General features: G+C 39.3%; 2 protein-coding genes across 3 annotated transcripts; both read right to left on the reverse strand.

Annotated features, from left to right (window-relative positions):
* Positions 1-2,454: 2,454 nt before the first annotated feature.
* LOC117265650 (ferroportin) lies at positions 2,455-9,056 on the reverse strand. Of its 2 annotated transcripts, XM_033640246.2 has the most exons (9): positions 8,921-9,056; positions 8,182-8,287; positions 8,015-8,082; positions 7,698-7,857; positions 7,282-7,397; positions 6,940-7,066; positions 6,501-6,755; positions 4,670-5,347; positions 2,455-4,047 (listed from the first exon to the last, which is right to left on the reverse strand). In XM_033640246.2, the coding sequence occupies exons 2-9, from the start codon at positions 8,282-8,284 to the stop codon at positions 3,788-3,790; spliced, it is 1,767 nt and encodes a 588-aa protein (XP_033496137.2). In that variant the 5' UTR covers positions 8,285-8,287; positions 8,921-9,056; the 3' UTR covers positions 2,455-3,787. The 2 variants fall into 2 exon arrangements, with proteins under 2 accessions (XP_033496137.2, XP_033496138.2); XM_033640247.2 differs by lacking the exon at positions 8,921-9,056 and having other exon boundaries at positions 8,182-8,543.
* Positions 9,057-9,667: 611 nt separating this feature from the next.
* On the reverse strand, positions 9,668-16,315 carry LOC117266114 (sodium-dependent neutral amino acid transporter B(0)AT3-like). Its single transcript, XM_033641072.2, has 12 exons — positions 15,972-16,315; positions 14,510-14,650; positions 14,207-14,344; positions 13,913-14,094; positions 12,514-12,624; positions 12,316-12,428; positions 12,097-12,225; positions 11,611-11,767; positions 11,315-11,519; positions 10,607-10,766; positions 10,359-10,521; positions 9,668-10,252 (listed from the first exon to the last, which is right to left on the reverse strand). The coding sequence occupies exons 1-12, from the start codon at positions 16,141-16,143 to the stop codon at positions 10,058-10,060; spliced, it is 1,866 nt and encodes a 621-aa protein (XP_033496963.1). The 5' UTR covers positions 16,144-16,315; the 3' UTR covers positions 9,668-10,057.
* Between the last annotated feature and the right edge of the window lie 120 nt (positions 16,316-16,435).

A 16,435-nucleotide genomic window follows, 5' to 3' on the forward strand; every position in this document is an offset into this window, starting at 1 on the left:
AAGGTTAAGGAGGTGTCCTTCAACATTATTCTATGTATTACCCCGACAGGCATCTAAGGCATCCATCTTCTTCTTACACAATTAAGTCAGCAATTCAGTGTAGTGTCAGCTTTTTTCTAAAACCTTTAAATATGTCACAGTATTGGCATCATACAACTTGTCAATGACATTCATACTAAATAAAACCCTTTCAGCATTTTCTGCTATTCTTAACTCTTTTCCAAACTCTATTCCTATTACTTTACCTTATTCTTACACATAAAGCATTGCTGAGTAGTGTTAACCTTTCAAAAACCTTGCAATATTTCACATCACTCATACATTAATAGTACTATTCAGTGTTTAAAGCCAGCATTGCAGTGTAGCGTCACTTATTCAGCATGCAGCTATCACATCTCATTTCATGCAGACATTGACACAAGCTTCTCTCTCTGTGATGGATATTTAGAAACTGTTTTACACCTATTTTGGTTTTGTTCCTACACAAAGAAATCATGGCAAGACCCTTGTAGATTTTTTAGTGATCATATCTTGAAAGACTTTATCTTGACGGGCAATGTGGAGTTTGGTTTATTCAAAAACCCAAGAGTAATAAACCTTATTTTGTTGATTTCTTGGAAGATGTTGAGCAATATTGAAAATTACTTTCTAAGTCAACTGACAAAAAGGCAATCAAGACACCTAATAGCTGTATATTTCATAATATTTTTGTCTAGTATGATATACCCCTGGCTATTTTGTTATTGTTATATTTTTACAGCACCCCATGTGTACTGAATCATTATTATTTTCTGTTGTCTAATTAAAAAAAGCCCCATTATCTTGCTTAACAGGTGGGTTTTACATTGCTATAGCTTAATAATAATGCATGGAAGGCATAAATTGGGGTTTGGTTGAAGCAAACATGGCAGATTGTTGGCAGATTTACAGTCTGTCATTTTATTTAAAAAATGTAATCATCAAGGCTTCAAGAATAGTCAGTGTCACTCTGTCCTGAGTTGGACACTTCTCTCTAATCATCTGAACTTTGCACAGAGTACTACACAAAACCTATAGACTCCTGCAAAGTTGCTCATGGCAAAAAGTATCTAACTGTTGAACAGTACCAATTCAATTTCATGATCGATATTTATCATGTCTGCAGTGGTGTGTACTGCTTCCAGTCAAACAGCCTCCCACTCCAACAACAGTTCTTCTTGGCAAGTTGCCTTTACCAGCCTACTCATGGCTTCTGTTCATTATCAAGGTAACTCCACACTGCCAGTGACTGCATGTAAGCATTATAACCTTAATTTAGTGTTTAAAATTAGGGCTGCAATAGGATATGGATTTAGAATGGTGGCAGAGGGTCAGTATCATCATGATGGAATGAAAATAAGACATTCAAATATGAGAGTCCTCCATTAACTATACAAACTCAGCTGTAAAGTGCTGCCGACACTATTCAGTACTTGTGGTTTAACAGTATCTTGGAACTCCTTTTGGTTTGGCAGCAAACATTGCAGTTACCAATCACTTCCTGCCTTACTGTGCATACTCATGTTTGTTATTTATCTTCAATGCTACTGGTGCATCTGGATACTGAAAATTCAATTAAGATGAGCTCACATCATGATGATGAGAATATCTGAAGAGCAAACTGGATTTCCATGTCCTTCAGTTTTGGATGCTTTCCCTCTTGTGTTTCCATTGTTGTGCCCCCCCTCATATGTCTCCTCTGATGATAGCTATCAGAATAATAATCACTCTTGGATGGTACTGATAATCTATTAAAAATCTGAGTGTTAACTCAGGCATACTCATACTGACATTATGATGACCATTTAATGTGACATTGACCTCTACTGGCCTCAAAAAGCCATTACATTTGCATTATGTCTATGTACCCTGGATATGACACGTTTATGTCCTCAACATTTATCATGTGTTTTATATTTTCTCCTTGCAGTGTTCCTCTTCTTACAGTCTCCCCTTTACACTGAGGGTATTTCTGCCAACAACCTTTACAGCTTTGTGGGTGCTACAGCTCAATTTTGATTGGTAATGAATTAAAACCTGTGGTACTATATCTCAGGTTGCATAAGCTCTCTTCGGACTGCAAGTTCAGGGACTTTTAAAGGAAGTTGTCAGCAAATCTCTTATAACTCCCTGGGAGTTAAGGATTCTGTAAATGTATATATGAAATATGCAGACTATGAAACCATGTGGCTGTCTGTTTTATTGGAATGATTCCAGTGCTACCATTAACTTGTGAAGGTTGAATTGGTGGCTTTATCTAAGTGTCAGGCTGTGAATGGAGCCAAATGGATTCACAATGTCATAAATGAAATTTTGCAGTGTAGAGAGTTTAGATGACCTAGTCAAAACTCATCTTGTGCAACTTGCAGGATTTTATTCTATATCACATCACATATATTTGTTGATTATTCTGATCAGAAAACTTGAGGCCAAAGATCATCTTCAGTCATCTTTATTATTATCATAATTATCAGTCTGAAAAATAAGAACAACATACAATACAGAGAGTTCACAGGGAAATTATACAAATATATTGAGATGTGTTGCTGGTTGTGTGACAGAAGGTTAAACTTTGATGTTATTTCCACTGTACATGAAGGAGATATGAAAACATACAGTAGCTGAGAGTAATTCCCACGTCTTATTCCCAACAGTGGGCTTCTTCTTAGTTGAGGTAAGGTAATGTTTAGTTCGTCAGAACTACAAAAGAATGAAGCAAAGTCTAATACAAAACTGCAAATAGCAACATTTGCCATTAACATATAGCTATCACTGATTTCAAACATGGCACAAAATGAAGATTGCTTTCCTTTTGGATTTCTATAAAACTATTAATATCACTCTATATGGGAAGGAAAGAAAGTTTGGAAACTATTTTTATTTATCTAAGTACACAAGCAATTAGAATAAAATAGTTTGTATTAAAGTTTGACTAAAGTACATGACGTGATGTGATAATTTTTTGTTGTTGTAATCCATTAATCAGGTTTACATGCATAAGAGAAAGGCAAATGTTTGCTTGATTCATCCACAGAGAAACAAACCAGGGGAAGGAAATACTTTGTCCTTTCACTTATGTCCATTAAAAGGGGGGCTGCCTTTCTGCTTTATTTTTAATCAAACAATCTCACATCAAGTTCCCTTTATGTTCCTTTTTGGACATCCTGGAATATTTCCAAGTGGACGGATCAGTAACATCGATGCCACTTGTAGAAGTACCGTCTCGTCTTGTTTGCATTTTCATGTGTCACTGTTAAGTTTTCCTCACAACACCAGTTCTTTACTGAGTGAAGGTTAGAAAAAGCTCTCCATCCATCCACCCTCCCATCCAAAAAGCTATGTAAGTTAACAGGCTTGTTTGATGAAAGTCTTGCAGTAATCCTACAGGGTTTGCAAAGGCATGTCTGGTGCCTTAGCTCCTACCTTCATGTCCTGTTGTACATTAGATTAGGACATTTCCCCTGGAGGTGCCATTGCTGCAGTTATTGTAGCCACCTCAACTTATGTACACGAAGGGAGAGCGTGTCTCCCACTCTATTTCACCTGAGTTCTTGTTGTTGCTGCTACGGCACATGGCCCTGCAGGAAGAAAGCAACCGAGGTGGGACAGGCACTTGCTGTGTTGTGCTGAAATGAATGGCTAAGTCGGGAGTGGAGTGTTGCAATATGATTGCTGAAGGAACTGGAGGGAGACATTCATTTCACAGGTGCAGAGTGGAGTCAGTGCTGGTAAGCATCCCATGCCTGGATGTTTGGGCCATGACTGCTCCTTATGTGTCAAGGCGGTGTTTTCTCTTGGCTTTGTGTGCGTACAGAAAGTACATAGTGTGCCCGGTGGTGATGAATAATACAGAAATGATAACCAGGATGCCAAAGTGCTGTGGCTGCGGAGCGGAGATCACCATGATGAAGTGAAGCAGATCCATCAGGTAGTTCATAGAGCTCTGCACCCCATTTACCACACCCCTCTCTGACTCACAGATGTTCTCCTGCAGGAGCTGGGTCACCGTCAGGTCAAAGGACCAGAGACCTGTAACACAGATGTCATTGGGGTTTAAAAGTTGACCTGGCTATTAGCCAAAAGTCACAACAGCTGTGCATTTATTAAGCTCTTCACCCAACAATGTATATCATGGGAACATTTAACTAGAGCCCTGCCTATACTGAATTGTTTATCCTTTTACAGACATAGACATTTTTTATAAGGATCCCTAGAGTCCGATTATTAAATACTGTAATTGTGTGGCGTCCTGGTAGCTCAGTGGGTATGCTGCATACCATATAGTGATATTGCAAACTACTGTTGATTATCAGTAAAAGGTTAAAATGCCCAAATGCTGTAATTGTCACCAATACATACACCAAGTGGGACACTTTATAGTTTTTTGACAGTCCTCTGTGGTCAGTAGTATTTGTAATATTGACACTTTATGAATTACCTTAAACATTTATTTGGCATTTTTGTACTGCAATTATTTATTGCCCAACATAGATAGCAATATAGTCATAATTAGCTAGTATTGGCTGTTAGTATCCACCATGCCAATGTATGAGCAAAGCTCTACATTTGATGGTCTTCCCATATATTGTATATGGATTCATTTAAGTTTTGTTGTCCATTGAAAACAGTCACTTTTGGATGTCCTACTCACCGATGCGTGCTGTGATGACCCCCAAGAACAGAAGGATAATGGAGATGTAAGAATCCGGCGCTGTGTCAGAGGGCACGTTGTCAAAGAGCACAGTATTGTTGGTCCAGTGGATGGAGGAGCGGTCGGGTAGCAGTGGCTGATTGCCGCCTCCCCTCAGTGGATAAGTGTGTTTTTGCCTTTGGCTTGCCATCCCAAGCTCAGTGGAGGAGTTGGAGGTAATGTAGGGCATCAGCAAGCTAAGATCCATAGGGCTGCCAGGGGCAAACACAGAGCAAACACACAGCAGTAAGCAGCCAAGGTGGAGGCAGCTTGAGATGATGCCTGTGTTAACCAGACCATAGGTCTTCCTGAGTCTGGTGAACATCACAGTGCCCATCAGCCCTGTGATCGCTGATACACCCATCAGCAGACTAAGGAGAGAGCCACTTATGCCCTGGGTGTAGGCATAGCCAGTGGTGATGCAGTCAAAGCCCAGCACTGTGGTGTAGAGGAAAGCCAGACCCATTCCCGCCAGGAAGACAGGTTGGCGATAGTAGGCTCTCCAGCCGTCCTTGCAGGTGCTCACCAGCCAGCGAAACCTCCGGAAACACAGCGGCAGGTTGGTGATTTCTTTGAGGTGCAGGCTTGTGTTGCAGTTACCTTCGGTCAGAGGTTGAGGTGGTGCAACATTACCTTCCCCTGATGAGAAAAAGGAATGTCATCCATCACTTCTGTTCAACAGTTTTAAAGGCCCACTTGGTATTCTGCACCTTTTCTGCTCCATCACGTCCACATCATCTGTCAAGTACAGACCATCTACACTACATGAGTTGCAAATGTGGAACATGTGGACAGTGGCAGTTAGGTGCTCTACATTAACTGAGGATTGTTTGTTCAAATAATATATACTTCAGTAAAGCTTTGGAGCTTGATCATTTTCAGTCTATAATACCTTTAGTGCTTTTAATGTGACTGTTCACAACTATATAGTAGAGAATTAATGAATTTACAGCACTCATTAAGCCCCCCCTGTTGAGAATGGCCCCAGGGTAATCACAACATTTTATAATTCAGCAAACACTTCCTATCACAATCTGGAGAACGGAAAGGTCAAAAATTAAGTAGTATTCATTTTGTAGTGTTATTTTAACACATTTCCAAGTGTTCCAAGTTTAGTGTGAAGTGGTCTGTTTTTTTTGTTGTTGTTTTTTAACCACTGTTTCCTTTAGCCATTTGAAAATCTTTTGGCACAAATCTCACTCCATCAGTGTCCTTTATGATGTGTCCTGCTCAGTCCTGCCATAGAAGAGTTCTTTTCAACATTTAAATCGAATTTCAAAGTTCAAATTTGAGTTGATAGAACTTTTAGCACTTTCTCGCTGGCCCAGCTTGGAAATTAGCACCAGCCATCAGCCAAATGCTGGTAGCTAGCTAGCTAGATTGCTAGATAGGTGGCAGGTGGACAAGAAAGGTAATCTCTAGCCCTGTTGCTAACCTTTGAAAAAGGAGCAGTTGTGATTTAGGTGGCCATAGAAGCTGTATGATTTTAATGTGTACTGTGGTACACTATACTGAGCTAGCATTGCCAGCACTGCATTATACCTGCAGTTAATAGTAAATACTGAATGTCATCTCTACATTGTTGACATGTTTTAGCCTACTGTACAGCTCAAAGTCTTGCTGTTATACTTCATTTTTATTTCTTATATCTACAAGGTCACTCGGCATGTGTAGGACTCAATGATGCTCAACAGCCTTTATGTACATTTTCAGTAAATCTCAAAACATTTTAAAGTCCAGGAAAATAGGGGAAGTCATAAATCTAAAACAAGAAAAAATGCATGGTCCATACCTTGTGACGGTCTCCTCTCCATCCTCTGCAGAAACACCTGATCCTCCTCCACCACTGGTGGTTTGACTGAAAGGGCAGGGACGATGCGGTACACTCGTGACAAGAAGAAGAACTCCACAATGAGAGACACAAGGTTCCAGCCCAGGATGAAGCCACAGCCAACTACATTGGAGGCCAGGGTCATGACCTGTCCCACTGCTAGTGGGGCCAGGATGTTAGTCACCTGATCTATCCGCCTCATGGTTGCATTCATTCCTTTTGTTAGGATCAAAGACACAGAGGTCAATGTGCTTCCACTGGAGGACTGTCAGCAAGAGCAGAAAACGGACCAATACCTGATATTCTCTGTATTCAAGTATATATCGTGTACAACCAGGGATGCGTGACAAACGTGGCATGCAAACAAATATGTGCATTAACAGAGAATGAATTCCCTTACCAGCTAGGTGACCCCGGTTGTAGCCTGTGATAACCACAATCCAGTCCCTCTGAATGGCAATGGTCAGTGCTGTGCTTGCAAGGTTTGCCACATCTGCCAGGACGATCACCACCGTATAACAAACCACCTTGTGTAAGTTTTGCGATGCAACATGTTACTATGACAGCACAGAGTAGCCACAAGCTCAGAAGCAGAGACAACAGAGACATAGGACAGAGGGAACAACAGCAGCAGTAACACCTCTGTGTTATAATCATGGTGAGTACTCTGTTTGCACATCAACATGATATCAAGTTATTAAATGTAATTGTTAGTCAGGTAGGTGTGTATGTGTCTACTCACAGTAAGCCATCCATCCCAGATCTGTTCAATCCTTTGCTTATATGAGAACACCAACATGAGCACAATGCTACATATTGTTACTGAGATGTTCTGAATGAAAAGAGATGCATGTGCAACTAAAAGAGAGGACGAAAAAACAGTTTCAGAGTCTTAGCATAGATGATATGTTCTGTAGAAACTGAATGCTAGCCTTGACAGATGTGAGTCTTGTGCCTGAAGACCTGCTGGTATTGAGTCTCGCTATCAAATCAGACACTGATTTACACTTGAGACATCGGGTGAATGTAATTTACCACCCGGTGAGATAGGAAACCAGCAGAGATCTGGGCCCAAGATTAGGATCCACTGATCTGTATCTCTGTTCTATGATATACTGCGTGCTAAAATTTTCAAATGGGTGTGAAATTATTGCGTACCTTTATTCCTGGGATTGCGATCAACCCAGTCTCCAATCAAAGCCCCTAGCAGGAGCACTGACCCAGCCACTACCAACCCAAACACCGCAGTCAACAGCAGGTTACGGCCATACAGCTCAATCAGGAACACAGAAATTGCAAAGTGCCACATGCGGTCGCCCTGTTTAACACAACATGAAAGGGCATCGTTATGTTTTGCAAAGTGCTGCCTGTATGCTGTCATACAGTTTTCAGTGGATAGACTACCTTGCACTATTTAAATTTGGATGTCTTATCTATTTCTCCAGGAATCTGTCTCTTCAGGAAATGATTCTTACCCACATTGACAACGCTCCACTGACATAGATGAGAAACTTGGGACCCTTGAGGTAGATAAGAGCTGAGCCTTACAAGGAAATGCATGGAAATTGAATAAGCACACATTATATAACCTACAAACACACAAATTTGCACACATTCAAGTTGGATTTAAAGCTGAGTTCACCTGGTATACTTTTAGCTCTGTGAGCTCTCGCATCCCTGATGTTGTCAGACTCAAACTCAACCACAACCCCGCCACACTGGGGGGCATCTGCTCGCTGGGACATTGCCTAGTGTAGGATCATAGGTCAGAAAGCTGTTGAACTTGTCGCACTCTTGTTCCATTGTTGTTGTTGATAGTACAGTGTTTCATTACTGTAGGTTACAGCATCACTTGGAGGCTTTGAGGGACATCAAGGTCACTTTGTTGTTGATGACTACAAGACCAGGCCAATTATAAGATCATTGGTTATTTACTCATTAGCATACTAGAAAGCATTTCAATAAACAGAACATAAAAAATCAAAAGGTGGCGATATTTTAGTCACTTATTAAATACACAATTTACTTTTCCTAGCAAGCAATTTCATGCAACAAAAGTCAGAACAGCATGTCCTTTTGAACTCAGTAAACTGTCGTAACCTCTTAGGCGGGTTTGCAACACTGTTATTATCATTAAGTATGTCTGATTTCCTTCACATCACTCACTTAAAATTGTTTTTCAAATATACAAGAGGCATAGATAATGACTACCACTGGTCAATAAGTCAAGTCGTTAATCAAAAAAACAAACAAACAGAAAGCATGTCAAGCTATAAGACATTGCGAAAGCATTAGCATGACATCTTGCATAGCTTTATATGTGCAGTCTTTAACCGGCAATTATTAAAACACCCAAACATCACTGCAGGCTCAAACGTCACCTTTGTTCTGATGTTAGACTCAATCCTTGCTGTTGTTCCTCGACGATGTATCTTGTGCCATGTATCCTACATTGGGATGCTAGTCTTTCCTGAGAGCTGGAATTCAAGCTGTAGTAGTTTGAAAGGCTTAATAACATCACAGTGTTCAAGTGCACCATTGTATGAAAGTGCCAGAAAAGCAGAACAGGCAGAGGGACAACAAAGGCAGCCAGCATATTCCAAAGCACGTGACGCCGGGGGGACAATATCACTGTCCACCCACACCACAAAAAAGGACAACTGTGTAACTCGTATGGCTCTAAAATACACACGTGCGCATGGTCAGTGAGCACATGCATGCACCCTCACCCTCACGCACACAAGCACAGTCCTACTGCTCTCATACACCCACACGCACTGTTGACATGCAAAAAAAAAGTTACATAAAGGACACATCGTGCAACACTACATCACTCTTCACAGTTGCAGGTGATGGGGTGGAAAGCAGATAACTATATTATGTCACAAAACAAAAACTGTTCTCCAGACAAATTAGACTGGGATTTACAATATTATGCATAATATAAATAAAATGACGACGATGACGATGTTAACAGAACATACACACACAACATTGCTACAGCTAATGTGGCGTTTGCTTGTACACATTTGCACCCAATATCATTGGGAATTTAATTTTTTTATTTTTTGAGAATTAATATTGTGCTTATCCCAAACCATTCAGAAAGGTTATCCATCACTCTCCCTTTGTTCCCATTCAAAACATCAACACAGGAAATTAACTGCTGTCTTCCTTTAATCAAATATTAACACAAACCTGATACTCAGTTCCAGCCTTTAGTATTCTGTTGTTATTATATTTCTGAGGGATATTGTCCGGCATCGATTTGATCTGGTGGACGGTGTTTGCATTTCCTTCACCAATATAAATACACTTGTGTAAATTAAGAAAAAAATGTTTTAATCTAGCAAATATACTGAAATTACAGCTGCTACTGCCAATGTGTTGTTCTAGTGATCATGTCATTCACTCATTATACAAAAGATAGAAAACAGTATGAAAATCCAGATTATTAAATTACAAAATATTTCACATTCACTTCTTGTAGTCCACCAATCACATAAAGCAGCTTCCCTTTACAATTCTCCATTACAGAATTCATTTGCATATGGATTTTGGTTGTGTCTGTTCATGATGTACTTCTTCAGGAAGCCAATGAATTTGTAGAGAGCCACAAGAGGAATGGACACAACAGGAAGGACAGATAAGAGCACGCAGATAGCATAAACCCATTCAGGATAGTGCTGCACATCAGCGAGGGGGAAGTGCACCTGTGGGGGTAATGGAGTGGAAAGTCAATGGTTTTTTTTCATCATGTACCAGATTTAACAAATTCTACAGAGCGATGTTGTAGAACAACCGTAAAATCTTTCTTACGTAATCTGGGTTCCAAGCATTGTATGTTGGTCGTTTTTCAGCCTCAACTACAACGTATGCCAAAAAAACCACAAGAAGCATGAAGGGACTGATAAAGCGCCAGGTGGCCTGCCAGTAGATGTTTGGTCTCCGACCTGTCATCCATTCAATGTCGTCATTGAACCTGTGGGCAAATGGAAACCCTTTGTGAAATCATTAAAATATGTTTTATGTTGCAAGTATAATGATGGCATGAATCACAGTGTCACCTGTTTATTCCATAGATGTATACCACACTGATGATCTCAAAGAAGGCTATGATGAGCAGAGGCATGGATCCCACGTAGCTGTTGAAAATCCCCAGCCAGTAGTTCCCAGAGCCCAACGTAAAGATGAGGGCCGCAGTAAAGGAGGTGAGGCATATTAACCCTTTAATCGAAAAAAAGGAAAATAGGAAATTGATTTTGTTTAATGCTATGGTAATTAATGACCTAGATTCACTGGTACAAAAACCATTAGACAGTCTACCTGTGCAAAAGTCATTTGAAAGACCATGTATATCTGAAAGAAAAGAATGTTGGCATGGTGCAAGAACATGCATTTTGACATAGCAGATGTTGCAGCAGATGTTCATGTTTTTCACACGTTAACACTTTATTTGGATTTTCACCTTGAATACTCATGACGCAACTTGTTTCACACATGAAGACAGAATTTCACATGGAAATAAATTTACACAGGACTTGTGAAATTACAGTATCCAAAAGACACATTTACTTAAAATCAGCATGAGTTTTTTTTACACAACTTTGTTTAAGTGTCATAATCACTGTAATGTATAGGAAGTAATAGATATTTTGCACCTTACTTTGTAAGGGGCTTTTGTAAGATCGTATTAAAATACAAAGTCGTGTTTTCTGTGCCTCAAATGCCACAATTGCACACACCATAAGAGCATATCAGATCTTTCCATTTACCTGTGAAAATTTCCTTAGGAATCCAGGATGGAATCACGTGCAGGTCCAGCAGAGGAGTAAGGACCCCCTCTAGATTTCCAAACATGGAGGACAGGCCCAGGCTGAAGAGCATGATGAAGAAGAGCACCGACCACACCTGAGAGCCTGGCATTTTGATCACCGCCTCAGTGAACACAATGAAGGCCAGTCCGGTTCCAGAGGCACTCTACAGGTAGGATGTGATACGTGATCTCATACACAACCACTACATAAAACTTAATGGAGAAAAGTGTTTAATAGTATCAGATGTACTGTACCTGGTCCAGGAAAGTCTGCAGGTTGCAGGTCTTTAGATTGAGGCTTTCGACCTCTGAGGGATTGGTCATGTTGAGATAATTTAACCAGTCATCATAGTTTTCAAGAGTTATGTTTTCATCCCCGATGTTGAATGAATTTGTCAGTGTTAGTATGTTCCTAAAATCAACAAGAAATTACATTAGTTAACACTACTATTACAAGCATGACTGCTAGTAATTATAACTCGGGCTGAATGTCTGATAATTAACTGAGAAAATAGAAAATGTGGGTTTTTTGAATAGATAAATAATTTCTCTTACAGTATTGAAAGTGGGACTTTTGACTTATATTGGAGTGGTTGTATGGTCACAGCAGTCACATTGCTTTGGGGTCTGACCACTTGTAATTACATAATCGGCAGTTGCACATCTAATAATAATGCTGCATAATTATCACGCTGAATATACTGTTCTATGACACACCATAATTATCTTTATGGTACATACCAATTTCGGCAATCATTGTAGTTTTCATTCGCTTTAAATCCAAGAATGGCAAAAATAGGAATTGATGCATATAATGATGTAAAACTGTTCACTAATCCAACAATTAGGGCGTCTCTCTCACAGTTATTCCTGCAAAGATAAAGCATTGTTTCAGTTTCATATATTTTTATTTTGTACATTATATTCTCGTGAATTAAAACATGTTCATAAAGTTCTTACTTCTGAGGATTGTAACTGGAAAAAGCAATAAGTCCTCCAAAGGCCAAAGACAAAGAGAAAAAGATCTGAGTAGCAGCATCCAGCCAGACCTTTGGGTTTTTCAGGGTTTCCCACTGTGATGAATATATTGTTTGTTAGTTTGATATCAGATTTTACTCATGAAATTATGTCATATTTTACAACAAATGACAAGCTTACATTTGGGGTGAAGAGATATACTAAACCATCTGCTGCTCCAGACAGAGTTAAGGATCGCACCAAGAAGATGGTCAAAACGAGATACGGAAAGGTGGCCGTGACGTAAATAGCCTGTTGGAAAAAGTGTTGATGCTGATAAGATATTTTATATTGAACATCAAGCAGAATTTGAGATATCTTAAACCCTTTGTAACACTCCCATGTAACTGTAACTGTACTGCGCTGGTGGTTTTGTAATGCTGTTGTTCAAAGCCTCAAAAGTTAAATTTTTGAGCCCTTGTTACCGTCACATGTTAAGATAATAAACAACAATCTTCCATCCATCACCGTTATCACCTTTGATGCAACCTCTACCAGGATGCTTACTTGTGAAACATCATCATTGGTGAGCTTGCTTTTGCTGAAGTTATTGTCCTGGGTTCAAAGATTAGTGCCTGCCACTTGCAAAATTAAAAATGTACACAGGCGAACAAAATAAATGAGGTCAGCCATCATTGGAGGGGTGTTGAAATAAGTCTGCTTCACTACGTCATCGTTATACCACAATAGTTGATTGAACACGTTTTGCTTTTGCATTAGGTGCAATGCATGACTAATAATTGTATCGCAATGCTTTAATTGACCCTTGCTGTCCACTGTTGCTATGGAAATGCTTACTTTATCTAGTTTACCCCTGGTACTGGTTGGGTACCACAGAGGAGAATTCTGTGTGAACCGAGAGATTCTGCAAATATGTGGCACATTGCCAGAGCAGATCAATTTAAAAGGAGGAATGAAGAGCATGGTGGCAGTACGGTTAATACAAACTTTGCAAAGAAATGGTGCCTCACAGATAAGCGGATGAGGAGAGATTAGTTTTTTTTTTTTTTTTTTTTTTTTACGACAGCAAGACCAATACAATGAGCTGCAGCATTTTTATACAGATATATGTCCGGTTGAAAAATATTTGGGCCGGTGTATCTTTTTCACTTTACCAGCCATTGGCAGATATACCAAGAAGTTGATTTTGGACCCTGTTATTGACATTCTGCTGTTCTGGAGACAGCAGGTTTTTCTAGCTGTTAAATTTAGATTTGTGACTTGTATGAGTGGGGAATTTCTGCCAGTGATGAAAGCTGAGACCAGAATTTAATTTGGGCAAGTCGGAGGGATCTGCAGTGGAGTGCACTTCTCTCTTCCAGCCTTACATGACTAAAGCTGGTGAGGCAGCTGTACTCTAGTTGCACAGCCTTATTTTATATTCATGTGCCTTTGCTCATGTGAATAAGTATGAGGAAAGCCTGTGTTACTGTAATGGTTACAGCATTTTGCCATTCATTGCTGGTGTCTGGGCCAAACGGCATAAAAATAGATAAAGCAATAAAATCTGTTTTATCATTACATCAGGCGAGTGAATTACCTTTCCAATAGTCTCAATTCCACGAATGAAGCAGATGTACACGAGGCACCAGGCAGATGCAAGACACAGCACAAGCCACCACTGTAGGGACCCGCTGGTCTCAATGTTTGGTGTGATGTTCAGTGTTTCACGATACCAAAAATAGTTCACTGGTGAGCTCTTTTCACATTCACTTATATAGCCTGTATCAAAGACATTATTCATGTAATGATTATTTTATGGGACCGTCTGTCTTTGACTTTGGTTATTATTCAACATTTATTGTTAATTTATATTATAATGATGTAAAATCACCAGTATGATTCAAGTTTAATGGGCAGTCCCTCCAGGGAAGTGGACTTTGAAAGGAGTGGAAGAAGTACCAGAGGATCCAGGCCAAGATCATGTTGTAGAACAGACCAACTAGGAAGGATACTGCCAAGGAAGCCACACCTGTGTATGCACAATAACAACATTCACAAAGAAATCTATATTATCAATAGCAGTGACGTGAAGTAATCATACAGATGTTTTACACAGCTCCATGTTGTCAAGTACACCCCCCTTTTTTTGATCTTACTTTCCTGAGTAAAGTTCATAGATATCAAACCTTCTCACCTAAACCTCCCAGATAAGGGGAGATTGAGTTCCACACCCCAACACTGCCCATGCGGAGCCGCTGTCCGATGGCCAGTTCCATGTGTAGTAGAGGAAGTCCCTCAAACACCAAGGCAATGCAGTAAGGAATCAGAAACGCCCCTTGAAATAAAGCAATTTTATAAGTGATAATTAAGACCAAAGTTATTGTGATAACTGACAATTAAACCATATACATGAGAATTTCAATGAGCAATTGGCCTTACCCTTAAAATAAACATTGGCAATGCCTTTATGGTTGAAGGTCATTTAGTTTCTGATTACTGGACATTTTATAATCAACGAGCAGACCTTTATCACATTTACTCATGCCGGGAATAAATCTTAACACCAGAAGTACAATTGTGTAACTGTTTTCTCGTCACTTGACTGTATTACAGTATATTATGCGCACCACTGTGGAGTAGTGAAAACATTTAGTCCCATTATTTAACCAGTTCCTAAAGCCTAAGTTTGTTTAGTCGGAATTGTCTGTTGTAGATTAATCACAACTATGAAGAAAAGGAAACAAATGTGCTGAAGTCACATAATTACTGAAGTTCTATCGCTCCCTGAATCATTGGTGAGAGCCAAGAAACATATTATAATCTCTCTGGTCTGACATGTTTCTAGATTAACTGTCAGTGGAAAAATAAACATGCAGACTGGAGGGAGAAAAAACAAAAACAAGAAACAAATTCACTGATTAAAGACATGTTGTCAGTTCCATGAAAAATTTTTAAAGTATATGTTTAAATTTTAGTCCTTTTTAGCATTATATTTAATTAACAGTACATTGCAGGTGTGCACAATAAGAAGTAATTGGAAATACGCTATTAATCAATATGATTAGCAAGTTTGTCTTGAAAAGTTGTATACACCAAGTCATACTGTTTCTGAGTCATCAGTCAGAAACATCACTTGTGTGCTGGAAAAAGCAAGATAATTATGGCATGAAAATCATATCTGCATCACATCTGCAACCATGTCTCAGTCACGCCACACATAATATAGAGAGTAAGATAGTCATGTTTATATAAAAGCTAAAGTGAAAACTCTAAACTCTAATACAAAAAACAATGTGTAACTGTTTTGCTATTGTGCTATTTTGTAGTAGAACTATTGTCTGTATTGTATTTTTATATGTGCGTCTGATTGTATAGTGGGAACACATTAAAAAAACAGTTATCATGGAGAGGAAGGTTATAATTTACACAAATCATTTCCAAGAAATGTTTCTAGGTGTTTTTATAACTTGAATGAAAATGATTGAATAAAGAAATAATTCCGTTTTTTAATGACAGAGCAGTTTAAACAGTTTCTCATTTTGTAGAAAGCGTTTGGATTACTGAAAGGAAAATGTTTCTTGTCACAGAAAACTAACTCAGTATGTCCAGCTTTACTTTTTGTGTTAACATCACAAAAGTAAATGCAATGCTCTTACCTCCACCATAGATTTGACACAAATATGGAAATCTCCACACATTACCAAGTCCCACAGCGAAACCTATGCAGGTTAGCAAATATTGAACTTTGTTGTCCCATTTTGGTCTTTCAGTGATCTCTTTAGGTCCATCATCCTGCTTCTGCTCTGCACTCCCTCCTGCTATCTCCATCACTTGTTGGTCCTTTTCACTATTTCAGTATTTTATGAGGCAATTTTTTTTTGCCTGACTTGTCCGCTCTGTCTAAAGAGAAAGAGAGGACCTGGTGACTTGTTACCTTTTTGTATCAGGAGACGAAGGGGCGACATTTGCTTTATCAGCCTTATTTTTCTTGTTGGCTCTTATGACTGTGGGAACGATGTGGTGTGTTTGTTTAATAAAAAAGCCCTTGTGTAAAGCGGCATGATATGATGTTGAGAACAGAGGCGATAACGGTTGATTGTAATACAAAGCAGCATGAATA

Source organism: Epinephelus lanceolatus, chromosome 10 (assembly GCF_041903045.1).
Source record: "Epinephelus lanceolatus isolate andai-2023 chromosome 10, ASM4190304v1, whole genome shotgun sequence".
Classification (NCBI taxonomy): Eukaryota; Metazoa; Chordata; class Actinopteri; order Perciformes; family Serranidae; genus Epinephelus; species Epinephelus lanceolatus.